At 45.3% G+C, this 18,002-nt stretch overlaps 1 protein-coding gene and 1 long non-coding RNA gene across 2 annotated transcripts in view; both read right to left on the reverse strand.

The window, feature by feature from the left end:
* Positions 1–787: 787 nt before the first annotated feature.
* On the reverse strand, positions 788–1,850 carry LOC115408558 (uncharacterized). Its single transcript, XR_003933776.1, has 3 exons — positions 1,696–1,850; positions 1,154–1,286; positions 788–907 (listed from the first exon to the last, which is right to left on the reverse strand). It is a non-coding gene; the product is annotated as an uncharacterized LOC115408558 (long non-coding RNA).
* A 429-nt stretch (positions 1,851–2,279) lies between these two features.
* LOC115408749 (kelch domain-containing protein 8B-like) overlaps positions 2,280–18,002 on the reverse strand; it is a 240,265-nt gene continuing 224,542 nt past the window's right edge. The window contains exons 5-6 of the mRNA XM_030119654.1: positions 11,996–12,097; positions 2,280–2,394 (exon numbers count right to left, since the gene is read on the reverse strand). Coding sequence (XP_029975514.1) covers positions 2,357–2,394; positions 11,996–12,097 — 140 coding nt within the window. The 3' untranslated portion in view covers positions 2,280–2,356. The remainder of the gene's footprint in view (positions 2,395–11,995; positions 12,098–18,002) is intronic.

Below are 18,002 nucleotides of genomic sequence, written 5' to 3' on the forward strand. Positions count from 1 at the left end.
CAGACAAAATTCTAATCTCTCTTTGTGTCTTTTATTCTGAAACTGCATATTTACGGCTTTTTTTTGTTTGTTTTTTTTTAAATAAAATCCATGTAGCTAAGATAAAACAGCTGGTATTATAAACCTCTCTCTCTCTCTCTCTCTCTCTCTCTCTCTTTCTCTCTCCATTCAGCTGCCTCTTTAAAATCCACCTGAGAAAAATAAAGCCATTAAAAACCTCCCAGAAGCTCCAGAATAAACACAGTAAAACCCTCCAAACACAAATTACTGCAACTTCTGCACAAATTCAGCCCATCAAATGATTCACTCCGGAGCGCCTCACTCTGAGAAAACTATATAATAAATCTAAAGATACATCTGAGTGTCTCATCGGAGCAGTGCATCATGGGTATCGATGACTGTTGTTTCTTGAGCTAATCAGGAAGTGATGGATCTGGTATCTGTTTCTGTGACTGTCAGCTGGTGAGACACAGCTCGGGTTGTCGTTAGAGAGATCCTGCAGACGATCGTTTACAGTACGAATCCAGAAACAAGCCACATCTGTTAAATTAGGAGCTTCAGTCGTCTGGAAATATTCAACTTGTCTTTAGGCTATGAGGATGTAAATGTAGGAAATGAAAAATACAATACTCTCAAAGAGAGAAGTGTGGAAGTGTCATGAAACGCCGCTGGATTCCTCTCAGGAGACACGTCAGGAGGTGTTTTCAACAAGTTTCACCCCGATCGTTCTGCTGTCTGCTGCAAGGGTCACTGTCTGCTCAGTGATTCTGTGAAGTGCTGAGTGAAGCTGGGTGAAGCAGTTTGGGTCAGAGATGGCCTGCAGGAGGTCGGTCTGAACCAGGCTGATGTCGTACAGCTCGACGGTGGAAGCTGTCCGAGTGTCCGAGCCGCCCGGAGCCACAAACACCTGGAGACAAAGACAAGACATCATGACATCTACATAAAAACACTCTTTGGATGGAAAACCTTCTGAGGACACCAAGGTCTTGACAAGGCTAATTGTCCAATAAAGCAGTGACCAGACACAGTTCAGGTTTGATAAAGCTACCCTCTGTCAGCACAGCTTCACTGTGACTTTAAATGAACAAAGATACATTTCACTGTTACCAACAGGAACAACAGAAACGTCCCTGAGCTTCCTGCCTTTCACTACCTTCGGATGAACGATGGTGTCCTCGTCATTTTGTCGGATGTTGTCGTCGATGAAGATGTGCTGGACGTCCTGGTCAAATGGGTCGACCCACAAAGGTTTCCCTCCACGGAGAGAGAGTCCATTAGCCAGCCACCTGGGGGGGAATAGTGCTGTCAGACATTTTAGACAATAGAACGATGCTGAAAAGTGGTTTTCTCTCTGTTTAATTCTTAAAGAGATCGAGTGGTTTGTGAAGAAGTATCTACTAAAGGCTGCACAACTGTGTGGTTTAACATTTTTCAGCAGATTCTGGATGTAACAGAATGAACAGAAGACAGCTGTTGGACATTTTACTGTATTTTGCATCGAAATGTTGCCATAATAAAGTTGCATTAATTAATGGAAAGCGTTTCACAGAGTTCTCTGATGTCTTTGCTCTTAAACAGAAATACAAGAGGAGTTTATGGTTTCTCCTTACTGATCGGGCTACTCCAGATAAAGCTGAACTGAAATGAGTTTGACAGGAAGAGGAACAGTGAGAAGAGAGCACAGAGGGAGCTTACCAGTCGAAGTGGTCCTGGAACCCCCCCAGGCCCTGAACGGAGCTCAGGTACCGGTACAGCCCCCTCTCTCCGTCCCGAGTGGACAGGCGGTCCTCGGCTCTGCTCAACAACGTCTTATTCTTACTGCAGCGGATTTTCCCAGGAGTCAAGTCCACGCTGATCTGAGATACAAAGAGAAAGAAGGACAACTGCTGTCAACTCTGCTGGAAGCACCAGATCCAAACCGTCTTATTAAAGCAAACTTCTCCAGAAGACCAAATCCACATGTTACTTCTGTGGCTCTTAAAGGAGGAAAGGAGGCAACATAAAACCCAGATGCATATGGTAACGGGTTAGCAGAGGTGTTCAACAAATTAAAAGGATTCTATTGCAAACTAAGAGACGCCATCAGTCAAAACCAACACAAAATGGAAAAAACAAGACTATTTTGAAAGGTGAGCCCTGACTACTAACCAAATCAAAACAAAACTAAAGGCTATTTTTCTACAACACAGTTCAGGCACACAGATCAGGTGTTTACTCCAGCCGAGCCAGACACATAGGGAGTGACAGGTCACTGACAGACACAGCCGCTCACGAATGATCCTCCCGCCAGGCTGTTGAAGGCGAGGCTCCTCCCGTGGTCGCTTCTGATTGGAGGCTGCCGTGCCCTCCCCAGTAGTCAAATGCTCCAAACGATGACCACCTCCACTTGACAACCTGAGGGGAGAGAGAGAGAGAGCATGCCTTACGCCACTTCCTCTGGTCTGACATGCCCAAGAGAATTTGTCAGGAGGGCCACATGCTGTTGCTAGTGGCCCCCTTTTCGACCCATCATGCTGTGCAGACTCTCTTGGAGCGAACCTCACCGGCTCTGCTTTTACGTTTGGCTACTGGAAGGCCCGATTGGCTGCTGAGCAGCTGTACCCAGCCTATCAGGCGGACCATCCTGATGTCAGAGCGGCTGCAGTCTGACAGTAGGTGGAGCATCCGCAAAGCGGACCCGGTGCTTTGCCTGGTCCCCGCGGTCTTGGATACCTGCAGGCTCCCCTGGGGCGTAGTCGCCCTCCATCTACCCTTAGAGTGTATGTGCCAGCAATATCAGTCACAGAGCCCAGCATGGGACCTGCACTTAGTGCTGGATGGCGTGTGTCAGCCTCCCCAGTGAGCCCGTGGCTACAGTGGGTGCCATACAAGACCACATTCTGGTGGCAGTTACCTTGGCGAAATACATGAGTGGGTGATGTACATGCTTTGTTTATCAGCCCGTCATGCCTGAAGAGGCACCCAGATATCAGGGTTGCCACTGGAAGACTGAACTTTGCCCTTTTCCTACAGGTGCTGTCAGGTCTACAGTCTTTTCAGCCTATGAGGCCCACATGTCAAAGCCCAGGGCCGCTATATAGACACTACCACGGGCGTTCGTTCCTCCCAACAGCTTGGACTGTTATGGAGGTCCTGACAGAGGCTCTGCTCTCTCCAAGCAACGCTTCTCCCACTGGCTCGTGGATGGCTTTCACTTTCATTCTTAGCAGGTGGTGAACCACCCTCTACTACTGGGTGTGTGCTGCCTCTCCCCCAGAGCGGGGCCCACACCTTGGGCTACCCTGAGAGGAGAACCCTGGACAGCATTCGTGCCACTGCCTCCTGGGTGACCAGCACCTTTTTTCTAAGTGATACAGCTTAAATGCCTCCACTCCCCATTCACTGAGTGTGGTCCTTGGCTCTGCAGAGGCTTTTCAGTGAGGTTGGTCTCTGGAATTCCTCGTGACTAAGTTGGCATACGTTATTCCAGTGCTTTCTCAGAATACAAACATATGAACATATGAGCAATAACAGTCTACAAAGTCTCCCTTCCAATTCTACTACTATTCATTTCAACCAACTTTTGAGGCAATGTATTCCTTAACTCCCCGAGGATTGTCAAATACCTTCGTTTCCCCGTCCCATGACACCCGCAACCGTGCCGGGAAGAGGAGACCGTATCGCACTCCTTTTTTCCCTCGTAGTAGTGCTTTCACTTCATTGAAGGCTGTGCGGCGTCTATTCAGATCCACACTGAAATCTGGAAAGACGAGGAGCTGTTTTCTGCGAAACTCCAGTCGTCCTTTCTCCCTGGCCAGACGCTGAATCCACTCCTTCTCTTGGTAGTAATGGAAGCGGACGATGAATGGTCGCGGTCGTGCTCCAGCCGGTGGTGGTGCAACCGAGGTCCGGTGCGCTCTGTCCAGGACCGGAAGTTTCTCCAATCCATCAGGGCCGCCAAGCACTTCGTGGAGCAACTCCGCCACAAATTTGGTCGGATTCCCCTTCTCAAGCCCCTTGCTTATGTTTAAGAGGCGTAGGTTACATCGCCTCCCCCGGTTCTCGATGTCATCCAACTTTAACACAAGCTTGTCGTATTTGTTGCTCAGCTCCATGTATGTCGCCTCAGCAGCCTGCATTCGCGTGCTTAGCTCGGAAAGTTCTTGGCTGTGGTCCCGGAGCTTATTAGTACACTCGTCAAGTACCTTGTGAATGGATGAAATAGCACGGCAGATTTCTTGCCTCAATCCATCGTTTTCCTCTTTGATGACTTCTTTCACGATGTCACGGAAAGCCTGTAGCATGTTAGCATTGATGGTACTTTTCCCAGCCTTGGAGACGGGGGAGCTAGCTTGAGCGTTAGCTTTGTTAGCCTCCGACATGCTAGCTTGAGTTTTCGGTACTTTCGGAGGCATTTTCTCAAGAATGGTGCTCAGAAACAGATGCTGGTGTCAGTAGTCTTCCTACGGTCACTGTGAGCACAGTGGTTGAAATGAATTGTGTCGGTTATTAAGTATTTTGAGAAGCGATGCTGCAGGGGAGCTTTACTGGTGACGCTGTGGGGATCCATTCCAAACTGAGGACTCTCTGAACCAGCATGGCTCCACAGCGCCCTGCAGCCACATGCATCCCACCAGTTTGTCTTTAGCTGAACCATCATTTATTTTCCAGCAGGACAATGAGCCCGAACACTCCTCCAGGCTGTTTGACGGCTGTCTGAACGTGACGGAGAGCTGCCAGGTGACCAGGCCTCCACAGTCACCTGACCTGAACCCAGTCCAGATGGTTGGGATGACACGGAGCACAGAGTGAAGGCAAAAGAGCCAATGAGTGGAAACTGAAATAACTCAGCAGCTCAGACCCTTCATGTTCAATGAAATTAGCTAGAAAGCAAAATCATATTAGAGTTGTAGGTTAAAGAGACAGTAGAACAGTTGGACTCATGGAGGCTCACCTCTGAACATCTGCTTTCCAGAGTCATCTGTTAGAAAAGCAGGTGTTGTGTCTCTCTTTCTCTCATCACCCTTGTTAAACAACAACAAAGCAACAATTGTTCAGGTTGGTTTTCCAGCGAGCCTCCTGGATGTTCAGTGCAGCTCATTAACTGGAGCTGCAGAGTGAATCCAGCATCATGTGGAAACACGCATTCATTTATATGCTAATACACACTTCATGTACCACCCGAGCTTCTGCAGGGGCCGAGCAGGGAAACAGAGAGAGAGAGGAAAGTCAATCCTGATTCAGCATTGAGGTTCATGTTTCATCTGCAGTGTGTTGGGATCAATCCTGTTTCTCCTCCCGTTCACCTCAGGTGTGACGCTCACGTCAGGCACTGTTTCCATGGAGACGACCATCACAGCAGGTCCCCAAGTGATGTGGACTGGTGCGTGTGTGTGTGTGTAGATACAGCATTGTCATTTTGCTGAAGGAACAAAGTGACAGTTCCTCTTAAAGCAATCTGGCTGTGCTCAGGCCTCGGCACCTTAATCGAGTTATTATGAAGACACACCCACCTGTGACTGTGCGCACACTCGTGCACGCTCCCCACGACTGCTTTGATTCAAGCCACATGCGCCACATCGTTCCAGCGGCTCTTTTTGACCTCCCCTGCACCGAGTCTCTATCACCTCCTCCTCCTCCTCCTCTCTGCAGGACGTTTGTTCTTTCCAGCTCCTATTTTGTCCTCATGTAATAAGGTCTCAGACTCTCCTTGTTCTCCGCTCACTCATCTGTTCTCTCTCTCCTCTCGGCCTTGCCCTTTCTTCTCAGATCAGCCTCTTCTCTCCTCACTCATTTCACTCTAACATACAAATAGACTTGTAGTGAAGACCGACTCAACGAAGACCAAGACACCAAGACCAGATAGCCTCAAGACCAAGACCGACCAGTCAAGACCACGGCCGGTTAAGCTCGAGACCAAGACCAAGACCGAGACCCAAAAAAAAAAAAAGTTTTTTGCCATCTCGCATTAGTTGTAGAACATCAGCAGCATCCGGGGTTCAGCTGCTCAGTATAAATATCAGATTCTATTTAACTACAGGCGCAATAACAGAGACAGTGCAGGTCTCTGAGTGAACTCACTATAAAAGCTGACATCAAGTACAGTATGTGCGGCAGCTTCATGATGCTGTTTCTACACTATCTGAGCTAGTCGTCCCTTCCTGGAAGAGCTGCATCATAAACACATTGAAATTGAAGAATGATGAAGCCCCACCTTAGAAATTTACCACCAGCCGCAATTTACAAATCCCTCCGAGACGGTTCAGACAGTCCGAGACATTCCGAGAACGAGAGACCCGAGAACAAGACCGAGACCATAGACTGTCGTGAGCAAGACAAGACAAAGACCACAAAAAAGTGGACCGGTCTCGAGAACTACAAGTCTACATACAAACACTCTGATCTTCATGGTTTACATGAGCAAACACAGCAGGTCCTCACAGCCAATCAAAGAGTAGCTAATAATTGTTCAATACCTTCAGAAACATCAGGAATGAGCAGAGTTTGAAAAGGATGCTGGGATCTCATTAATATAGGGGATATTTTATTTTGTAGAGATTTACAGGAACCTCTTTTTATGATTCAGAGTTTAAAGTTACTTCATTTCTATTGCCACTGTAGAAAATTTACTTTAAAATGGAATTTGGTGTTGATCAGAAAGCTCTGGAGCTAAGTCAAAGTTCAATGTCAACCTGTCAGTGCGAGATAAAACAAATCAATAAAAGCAGGATGGTTATATCTGTATTTAAAATACATCAAGGTTGAGTAGACTGTGTATCTTATGGGAATCAGAGGCCTTGTGGATTGAATCTGAGTCATTAACTGCATTAACTGGTTGTGTGTTGATGAGGACTGTATCAATCAATACTGTAATAATGGCCAATTAAAGAATCTTTGCCAGTAATTTTAAAACGTACTTAAAAGTAATAAAATATGTATAAAACTTAAAAAAGTGCTCTCTGCACAGCCTGCACTCCGCCTCTTTCTCAGTAAAGTGTCGCGGGTGCGAGGTGGAAGGACCCAGGCGCAGGCAGCAGGCAGAGTACAACAAAGGGTCTTTTATTTCCAAAAGGAACTCAGGAGGGCAGGAAACCGGGAAACCAGGAACTTGGGAAACTCAAAAAACACAGCAGGTGCAGGCCAGGACACGCAAACACACCGACAGACCCACAAGGAGCTGACCAGACACACCAGGAGATGGGGCTTAATAAAGGGGGCAGGACAGGTGCAGCACATTAGGGAGTTAACGAGACAGAGACCAGACAGGAGAACAAGAGGGCAGACAAAACAGGACCTGAGCGCCCCCACATGGGTGCAGGGGCACAGGGCGTGACATAAAGACATTAATATGAACTTTACTTCCTTTTTCTTGACACTTAATAAATGTCTGTCTTCCTCCAGCTATTTGACCAGTTTGTCAATTTAGTGGAAGTTTAAAGATTCTCACATCTGTTTTCTGAATCTGATTTCAGCCACAGGCAGCATGGACTGCTTGTAATTTGACACCAGCTTCATGCTGAATTTATAATGTTGGCTTTTTATGTTACTGTTTGAATAGACATAACTGAACAGGACTTATAATGGTCAAATTCAAAACAGCACAAATAATGTTCAAAGCAAGAAATAATTTACTGCCAAATAATTTACTGCCAAAAAATATACAGGGGATGTTTGCGGAAAGGGAGGGTGGATATAATCTAAGAGGAGACCTGAATTTTAAAAAACCAAAAGTTCGAACTACACTGAAAAGTATGTGCATGTCAAGCTGTGGAGTGGCTCTGTGGAACAGTCTGGACCCAGAAATAAAACAAAGTAGCAACATAAATCTGTTTAAAAAAAAGTACAAAAAAATATTTCTTAATAAGTATATGGAGGAGGAAGTCTGGAACTCTGGATGATGATAACAAATGGTGTTGAGTATTATACATATAGTGGAAGTTGATATATTGCTGTTATACTGTAGTTATATTATAATTATTCTGTTATATAGTATATATTTATGGGGATAAGTATATGGTATGTGTGGGTATATATTATGTATTTATAGGGATATCTGCACGGTATATGTATACATATATTATATTATGGGATGTCCTATGATGTATGATTTTAAAACTTGTTAATAGTTAAAAAGGAGTAGGAATCTCTAAAAAGTGTTTACTTCTTCCTACTCCTTTTTTCGAACGATGCTGTTATGTTGTTGTTTTTTTGTTTTGTTTGTTTTTGTTTGGGTTTTTTTTTCTGTTTTCTTTGATTCGCATTAACTTTCCTTTTTATCTTTTTTCTTTTTATACATGTTCGAAAATAAATAAATTCATTCATTCATTCATTAAAGGTGCCTTAAGGAGTTTGCACGTTTTATGCGAAACAGCACTCTCTGCAGGCCTTGGGCGTAATGCAGCTTAGTGAAAAACTCGTCCCTGTGACTCGCGTGCACGGAAGAGGGGGACTCCGTTTTCGCTCGTTTAGAAGTGCTCAAGTAAGATTTAAGTTTCTTTTACCTGGTGGAGTCTGTGTGGAGCTGTGGCAGTGCTGGAAGCCAGTCTTTTCTTACTTTCTGGAAGCTCCTGCTCAGTTGTTGCTCACTAAGCATCTGGCGGAGTAATGGCGGACAAAATGAAACCTATCCAGCCGGAGCGCGCATTACGTCATTCCTTTCAAATTCTCCCCAAAAAAAACTCTGGTGCCGGACCGGCACTGCAACTTTCATGTGACAATTTAGCGCTGTTAGAGGTACTTGTAATGAATATGTCAGGGCACAATGTACACATCATTGAATATTTGTAACATATTTATGGTGGAAAATAAGTATTTCTAAAGCTAGGGTTGGCGATCTAGGAAAACTAGCGTTAGCATGTAGCATTTCCCCAAGGCTCTGCCTAGCTAGCTCCGCCCAGCTCCCACCCCATTGGAGGAGCTCCCGTTGGGAGCGGAGACGTTCGCGGCGCGCGCGGCACTTCCACGTCCAGTGCGTCCCTGGCGTAACCTGTCCTCAGCGCTTCGTTTCTTCGTTTTTCTTTATTTGCACTACGCCAAGTTATGGCGCACTCACCGGTAAGTAAAGCCCCAAACATTCTTCTCCGCCATTCTGCAACGACGCTCCGTCCTTCTACGCGCACACTGAACCAGGGTCAGTGCACGCGTACATGTACGCGCAGGGGGCAGGGTCGAATGGCGAAGGGATTTGATTGGTTTAAAAAAAGGTGTCCCCTCAAGACTATTGGTTGCTGTTTTTCCCGTTTTACTCCTGCTGTAGATATTTTCCAAACTACTTTAAAAACACGCTATGAATTGCTTCCCATCGGTTCATGAAGATCATTTTAACCAGTATTTAAAAAAATGTATCTCATTCAAATCGCCAACCCTAGCTTTAAGGTTGTAGAACTCCTTAATGCACCTTTAAATAACTTCTTCACATGAAAACGGCAATTCTTCAATTAAATACTTTTCATGTGAAGAAGTTATTTAAAGGTGCATTAAGGAGTTCTACAACCTTAAAGCTAGGGTTGGCGATTTGAATGAGATACATTTTTTTAAATACTGGTTAGAAGATGCTCCCTAATCTGGATTAACCAGCATGCAGACAGAGAAGTGAGACAATTTATTCACCTAATGTTACTTATGTTACCTTTCTATGTTTGATTAAAGTACACCTGAGCACATGATAAAAAAACAACAGAAACACACATTTTCTTGGAATAACACAAAGTAAATAATTGAGTTACATCTTGAAAAAAAAAAAAAAAAGAAATCCTGAAGACTTTGATTAATGTGACACATGGTCGACCTGATGTTTGATCATGATCAGGATCAGCTCCGTGATCTGAAAGATTACCAGGAAAACTCCATCAAACTCCTGTGTGCGTCTCTGTTTCTTCTCCCACTTTGCTGCCATCTGGAACTTTTCTCCGTCTGCCTTTGTGGAGTGTTTATCTCACCTGCCTCTGACCTCCTGCTCTCCTGGGTTTCCACCCTGCAGAGCGGCTCAGGGAAATGTCTGACCTGCGCTGTAAACACAGTCAATACAAGTGGCCTTTTAACCATCATTTGGCAGGAAACACACGACTCTTACACTTGGCCTCGCTGCCTCCAGTCCTTCAAAGCAGAGAAATATGCAGCCTGCAGACAAAGCGCCCATCATGAAGCGTCGTGACTCAGCAGAGCCGCCGATGCCTGACGACTACACTCCGTTGAAGGGACAAATAGCTGAACGGTGTCTCTACCAGCTGCTCCAGTCCCAGCAGGCAGCAGCTTCTGGATCTTCCACCATGGATTTACTGTTTCTGAGACTGATCAATCATCCACAACATCACAACAGCCGGCCACAGTAAACTACATGTCAGTAAATAATGTTTTATCTAATGTCTCTTTATAAAGGTACAGATCAATAGTAACCAAGAGCAGCCAGTTTTCGGGTTTTAAAGCAGTAAAACTGCATAAATTCACTGTGTGTATAACTCTGGTGGCTGCAGAGTCTCAGAAAGTGGAGCTCTGGTATTTGGAGCAGAGGATCAACACATTCTGCCTGCTGCTGCTTTTACTCCTGACCTTCAGGATTTAATTCCACGGTAGATTTCTGACTCACTGCTCTGCTGAGGAGAAAAAAGTCCTAAATTCTTTAGCGTTCTTAACTCTCTGTAAAACAACAGTACTGTACAGTACAGAGTTTTTCAAGCTTGGGGTCGTGACCTTTGGGAAGTAGGGGTGATGACAGTGCTGCAGCATCCAAAAAATGTATATACCCAAAAAATAAATAAAGTGAGCAACTCAGCAGTCATGTGACCTGAAGTCTGAAGAAAAAAAGAGCTGACATGAAGGCAAAATTTATTTTTAGCCCTTTATTGTGAAAATTACTTGTTGAATTGTAATTCTGTTTTATTTGACATTCAACTTTCTTTTCTATCTATTCTGTGTGGATCAGTGCTTCACATTTCCCTCTGGGATTAATCCAGTATTTCTATTCTGTCCACAAACATGTGACTGTAACATCCAGTTAAGAATTTACACTAAAAACATTGTCCTTTTAGAACAATAATCACGGTTATTCTAAATTATTCTTTAATATGGTGAAGTAAAAGCAAGAAAAACAGGCCAACGTAATGAAGTTCCCATGTCACTGAGAATGCAGCTTAATGCAGCAGATTTCACTGCGTAACTTGAAGGTTTCCACCTTGTAAATATGCATGTGTGTTTCCTTAGAGGTGTGTTTGATCCTGTGATGCTCGCAGGAGCCGAAGAAGATGAGTCAATATCTGCTTAACCAGCAGGCTGTGGAGGGAAAAAAGAAGCTGACCTCTGATTAATTTGTAGCGATGCTCCATCTCACTCCACACTGTATTTACTTTGACAAATGCAGCGCAGTCAAGGAGAAAATGGAAAGCTAATGGAGATTTAATTTGCTTGTGCGCGTGAGAACATGTGCTGGGTGATAAATCTGAGTGGCGCTCTCTGATTCACTGTGAGCGGTTCGGTCCAGGCTGCCAACTTCATTCTGCAGCGAGTCGAGGCCTTCTTTCATCTCCAGGCTGGAAGCATGAGGCTAATATCATTGATTAGGTAATAATTTCAATTAGTTGGGGGGGGGGGGGGGGGGGGGGGGGGGGGGGGGGGGGCGATTTTCAGCTGAGCAGGGAAATATGTGTCATGGACTGCACATGCACGGAGAGAACAGTCACCTTCTGATGTTTGTGGGTTGTGCAACAGTACCAGAAAAAAACAGTTTTCTACTAGAATTACAGCAACGCACCATGTTATGAAAGGAGAATTTTAGAATAAAAACACTGAAAGTCCTTTTTGAAGGTGATCATATATTTTGAAGGCATTATATTTTTTTTATAAACATCAAATCATTAAAAATAAAAACCTTCTTCAACACTTCCTGGATAAAATGTGTAAAATAGTTTCCAACAACATCATTCTGTCTTGTGTCCTGCTGCGCCATTTCTTCTCGCTGCACCTTTATTTAACTGATAGAATGAAGCGCTGAGAGAAAGACAATAAAAAACAAGAGACTGACCGAGACCACCTGCTACGATGACTCTTCCTCCCAAACATCCTGCCACAAAGTCGGCCCGCTTCTCCCTCATCCGGGACGTCCGGGTGGGCTTGATCCAAATACCTGTTGGAGGAAGAAAGAAATTTCATCTGTTTAAAAAACTGAAAAAAATGAAATTAAAACTAATATCATGGTGCCAAAAATACAACAAGAGTCCAAAATCATAAATCCTTCCCTGCCTGGACTAGAGAGGACCAAACATGGTCAGATTAAATTGAACTGAAGCTCAGTTTGATGAACCTGAAGCAGAAAATGACTCAACCTGAGACTATGGGATGTAAAGAGGAGCAGCAACACAGAAGAAACACACTAATCTTGGGTTTTTAGCAGTTTACTACCAACTTAAAGGCCTGCAGTGGTGAAGTTGATCCCAGATTTGAGAATCTTTAACACTGTGTTTTTTTTAAGGTGCTTTTCAAATCAGGCACAGCATCAACAGGAGCTCATCAGAGATCTTCACTGAAAAACCTGCCAAACACAAAACAACACAGACTTTCACAGATGGTGTCAGTGAGAAACACTCTATGCCGTCGGCAGTCTTCCGCACCCCAAAGACCACAGCTAAAGCCAAGGAGTGAGCAGCTGCCTGCTTCCATTGTTCCAGGGAGTCAACGCAGTTCGGACATGAAGGCTTTGAGCAGCCGTGCCTCAATAAAACTCATCCTGCAAGGTCTTTTCCTCAGCCTCCCTCTCTCTGCAGGGCCACGGCTTTGAGACTGGGCACCGAAAAACCTTTTGACTTGATCAAACGTTTCTAATTGAACATCGAACAGAAGCTCCAGTTGCCTGAAAATATATGAAATCCCTTCAATTCATGAAGTAATTGACCAAAAAATTAAATCTCATCTTCATCTGAGAGTCTCATTAGAAAGTTCCTGCATGAAGCTGATAAGACTGTAGTGCATGCTCATCTGAATAGATTACACTCTTGATTTGAGCAGGTTTTGCATCATGATCAGTTCGGGATCATTAACCGAGTCACTTCCACAGAGAATGACTGCTGCTTCACTGCTCACATCCACCATGTAACAATTTGATGGAACGCTGAGCGAGTTACCAAACATACCAGAGTATCATCACAGCAAATGAATTCAGTAGACCACAGAAAAAGGAATAATGCATTCTGGGAGATGATCTGTCACTGTCAGGGTTCCACTTCTCTCAAGTACCTGTTTCTCACTTCCAGTTTTATTCTGCCTCACCGTTTGCTGGTGAATCTGATGGGTTCCTGTGTTTCACCTTGTGTTCCTCGTGGTTTTAAACTCCTCTCCCGTCACTGTCCCTCATGTCTCTCTGTGTTTCGCCTCTTATTTCCTGTTCAGTGGGGCTGTGGAGGGGGTTTCCACATGTTTATGTACGGCGTCTATAATAAAAGTTCGTGGATCGTCTGCCTCTCTTCCTGATCTGAACTGAAGCGGGTCTTGCTGAGAACCTGCTGCTGCCCTGATGTGACCCCTTCCAGGAGGGAGCCACACAGATCTGAAGGTGGAGGCTGAATCCTCCACCCAGCTGTTGGACACAGCGCTCCAGAGAGCTGCAGCAGAGGGTGTCAGGTTCCAGGTGTTGTGCTAACTCTCGTCCTCTTAAAGCACTAACAGAATACACAGCCTCTGGTTTTCAGCTGCTTCGAGCCGGGCGCTATTACTCGTCTCAAGCTTGTAAAAAGGAGGCAGTGATGCTGAACTCCTGCCCTCAGCCTGGATGACTTTGGAGAGGTGGAATTCACAGCTGCCATGTTTCTGGGACCCTGCCAGGCTGCTGCAGGTTTCCACGGTTGGATTTCTGTTCAGCGCTGTCCCTGTACGCGACCTTGCTGAGTTTTATGGCACGCTTCACCTCTTTGTTGATCTCCTTTTCCTCACTGTCAGAGCCAGACAGAAATATTCTCTTTTTCTTGTTGAGGAGAGCCTTGGGTTCTTTGCCGCCAACAGTTTGTTGTTGGGAAAAACGGGGACTGTTGTGGTGTGACGGTGCTATCATGGTGTCCGGTACTCGATGGACGGAGCTTTTAGGCTCCACCTCTCGCTCACTTCAACACTGTCTCTTGACATTTGAGAAAACCTTCTCTCTCACCTCACAGGTACATAGGCTCCACAGGTGGTTTGATCAGCAGGCTTTCCCAAGCGGTGGTACAGCTGACGTACCAATAAAACCTTTTAAAAATGTACCATCAGCACTGCAGTGGTTAAAACGGCCAGGGACGGGGTTTGGAGAGTCAGGGGAAATGAGTTCCAGCCTGTTAAACACGGTCATGATGTGGTCTGAAGCTGCAGCTGCATTTGCTGGAGGATGAATGTACACCGGGATGAAAACACACCTGGGGCATTCACTGGGGAGGGCAGAGGGATGAAGGGAAACAGCCAGAAGCTCAGTGTCTGCAGAGCTCAGTCAGTCCCTCACTGTCAGAGGAGAACACCACCGTCTGTTAGCAGACGTTCACACAGCGCCACCATGGTTCCTGCCTGTCAGCTGACTGTCACGCTGCCTTGCTGGTGTCCTGAAGCTCCGTCACTGAACTGACAAAAGACAAAACCAGTGAGACGACTGGTCAACCACGAGTAGTAACCTGGAAGCAGCGATGCTCAATATTCCACATTCCAACCTTTCGTAGCCACGATCTGTGATCCTCTCTCAGCTCCACTCTCCCTCCTGTGTCAGACTGACTGAAGGCTCGTTCTCACTGAGAGCAGCCACAGCTGCACCATCTCCACTGAAATATCGAACGTCTGTGAGATTACAGACTGACCTCTTCCAGCCTCATGCTGCTCAGCAGTTCATGACCACAGGTCTTCAGGATCTCGTTCCTGGTTTACCGTTATTAACGGAGTTCACTGACTTCTCCCTCCAGTAGTGTGCATATTGTAACAGATATGTTCAATAAGAACATCTAATGTTATCTTTATTTGTGTATTCTTGTAACTGAGATAAGATCAGATATGATGGCCATTTAAAGCAGAAAAGGGTTCACACACCGTTTCCTTCCAATGAGTCCCTCAACAGAATCCTGACAGAACCAGAATTAGCTGACAGACGTGATCAATCTGATGCATGCGGGATCAATCACTGCACATGAAACACGTCTGTTGGGAAACACTGGTGTTGATTGTGATTTCATCGTTTTAAAACCTGAGTTTGCGCTGAAGGATGTGAAGAAAAAGGAACATAAAAATAGCTCTGAGTTTCATCAAAGCTAATAGAAGTTGTTATAGTGCGCTTTGTTTTCACACTGTCCGTGCACCGGACCAAGACCCTCGTCTCCAAGAGGACCAGAGTTCACTCTGCACCCCATTTTCTGTTTTCCTGTGGAGGATTTCAAACTAAAGCAACTACATTCTGTGGTTCTGGTGATTTCTGATGAACAGATGAATCAAGATTCAGATGTTGCTCAGTCAGAGATCTTCTGGCGGCGTAGCGCTCTAAGAGGTCCCACTGGAACCAGGTGCTACTCAGACCCTCTAGACCCAACACCAGATCCTTAAAGTGGACCTAGAGAGTGAATGGAGGAACGGACATGAAGAAATCACTGTGAACAGAGGAGGTGGTGCAGACAGAAAGGAGGAGAAGAGCGGTGCGATGTCCAGATCTTGCTGCAATGCTTCCTGCAGAGCAGCGGCGGAACTGCAGCATGGGACTGAATGGTAATGTGTTAGACTGCGAGGAGCCACTGGCAGCTCGCCAAAACATTCACCTGCAGTGGAAAAGACAGAAAACAGGCAGGCTGGATGAACCTGGGATGATGGCAGAGATACGAGGGAGCTGAGCAGCAATGAGTCAGACTTTCAAACAACATCACTTTCCCTGTTCCTGCTCTGCTGAGAGCCGATCGGACAGAAACCAGCAGCAGTGACTGTGACCATGTCGTATCTGAGCTGCAGCTTCCTGTGGATTCACCTGCAGCTCTGCACCTCTTCTCCTGGTAACTCATAAATGTATGCTGCTTGTGGCAGACGCTTTGATTAAAGCAGATTAATTCACTGCAGAACAGCAGACAGCGGCTGTCATGTTGATTCTGCATGTTCTCCGTCCTCTGAAAACTGGAGGATGTAGATCTACTGTCATCCTTCAGGGGTTGAGGCCAGTATTGTTTGATCCACGTCAATCATGAAGATCTGAAAGTATTTGTGTTGTAAATTCTGCAGCATTTATGTAAGAAAATAGATTTATAAACTGCTGTTTTATCCACAGTGCTCCAACTAATCCCGCTCTCTGCTGGAGCTTTTAAACAGCTGCAGAGTTATTGCAGCTGTTGCAACTATTGCAACAACACATCATCAGCAGGGTAAAACTAACCTGTCTCACGACGGTCTAAACCAGCTCACGTTCCCTATTAGTGGGTGAACAATCCAACGCTTGGTGAATTCTGCTTCACAATGATAGGAAGAGCCGACATTGAAGGATCAAAAAGCGACGTCGCTATGAACGCTTGGCCACCACAAGCCAGTTATCCCTGTGGTAACTTTTCTGACACCTCTGGATCGTGAGGCCCCGCTTTCAGGGTCTGTACTCATTCTGAAAATAAAGATCAAGCGAGCTTTTGCCCTTCTGCTCTACGGGAGGTAGAGAAACTTCTGTCCTCCCTGAGCTCCCCTTCGGACACCTGCGTTACCGTTTGACAGGCGTACCGCCACAGTCAAACTCCCCACCTGCCACTGTCCCCGGAGCGGGGCATAATACCCCGTCCACATGAAGCCGGCCATTATGGGAAGAGACATTTGTCAAATGTGAAAAGGTTTGCTCAGCAGTCTGGGGCTTTATGAGAGGAAACATAACGTCACGTCACCACGGCTCCATCTCATCTCCAACATGTTGGACTGCAGCGTTGGAAGGAAGCAGGAGTCTGGCTTGAAGTTTAGAATGAATCAAGTTAGTTTCTCTGTTCCTGCTTCAGTCCATGTTTCTCACCTTCTTTAACTTCATAAAAATGTGTCGACCTCACGGACATTTTTATTTAGAATTAGTTTTTGAATTGTGGAGAAAAAGAAAAGCTCCTGCATCATTTCAACTGTCCACAGTGAAGCCAGGATGAATGACGGCATCACAGCGCTTCAGTTTCAGCTTCACTTCATGTTTTCAGTGAGTTATATTGTCTCTCTGCTCATTTAATGCTGGACGGGATCCAGCGATCTGCCAGATGCTGCTGTGGAGGATGTGTCTTGATGTCGTTCACCATGGTTACGACCTGCTGCTGAGTCTCCGTTCCTCTCAGAACTGTCTTCACGGGGCGGACGAAGAATTCCTTTCATTTTCTGTTCCTCCTTGCTGACTGCAGGTTTGTGTTTTAACAGTTTGAAGCGATGGAATTTAAGTAGCGGTACGATGCATCAGGTGATCGCAGCCGTCAATCAAGATGAGCTGCATTTTAGTTCAGCTCGATTTATATTCCATAAAGTGAAAATACAGAAAACATTCATTTAACCTTGTGAGGATGGAATCATTTCCTCTGCTGCATGTGAATAACGGCCTCACCACATTTCATTAAGATGATCTTAATCCATTCACAGCTTCACTTTCACTCCAAAGACCAGATTACTCTCCTGAGTCCCAGATCCAGAGTGTGGTCTGGATCTTGTTGATATTTAAATCCCTTCTTCCTTGTCATGTTATGATTTTAGTCTGCCAATCAGTGAAGAAGCTTTTGAGTTATCCTGTTAACAAACCAGTCAACCAAGAAACCAGTGAACCAGTGAACCAAGCAACCAACCAACAGCAATGGAATCATATAAATACCTGGAGGAGGAAAAAAAGCATTTTAAGAAGAAAACGATCAAATAATGATCAAATGAACTCAACTTACAGTGTTTTACTTGCTCTTGTGTCCGAGATAAATGTGTTTTGCTTGGACTGTGTGTGATTCATTCTCTCTTGCAGTAGGAGTGTCGGTGTGGGATGAGTTTGGGTTTGAGTATCGATTTCTGTGGAGTCTTTGTGCTTCCGTGGAAAAACACATTATGAAAATAATCTCAAAGAA

The sequence above is a fragment of the Salarias fasciatus genome, chromosome 20 (assembly GCF_902148845.1).
Source record: "Salarias fasciatus chromosome 20, fSalaFa1.1, whole genome shotgun sequence".
Classification (NCBI taxonomy): Eukaryota; Metazoa; Chordata; class Actinopteri; order Blenniiformes; family Blenniidae; genus Salarias; species Salarias fasciatus.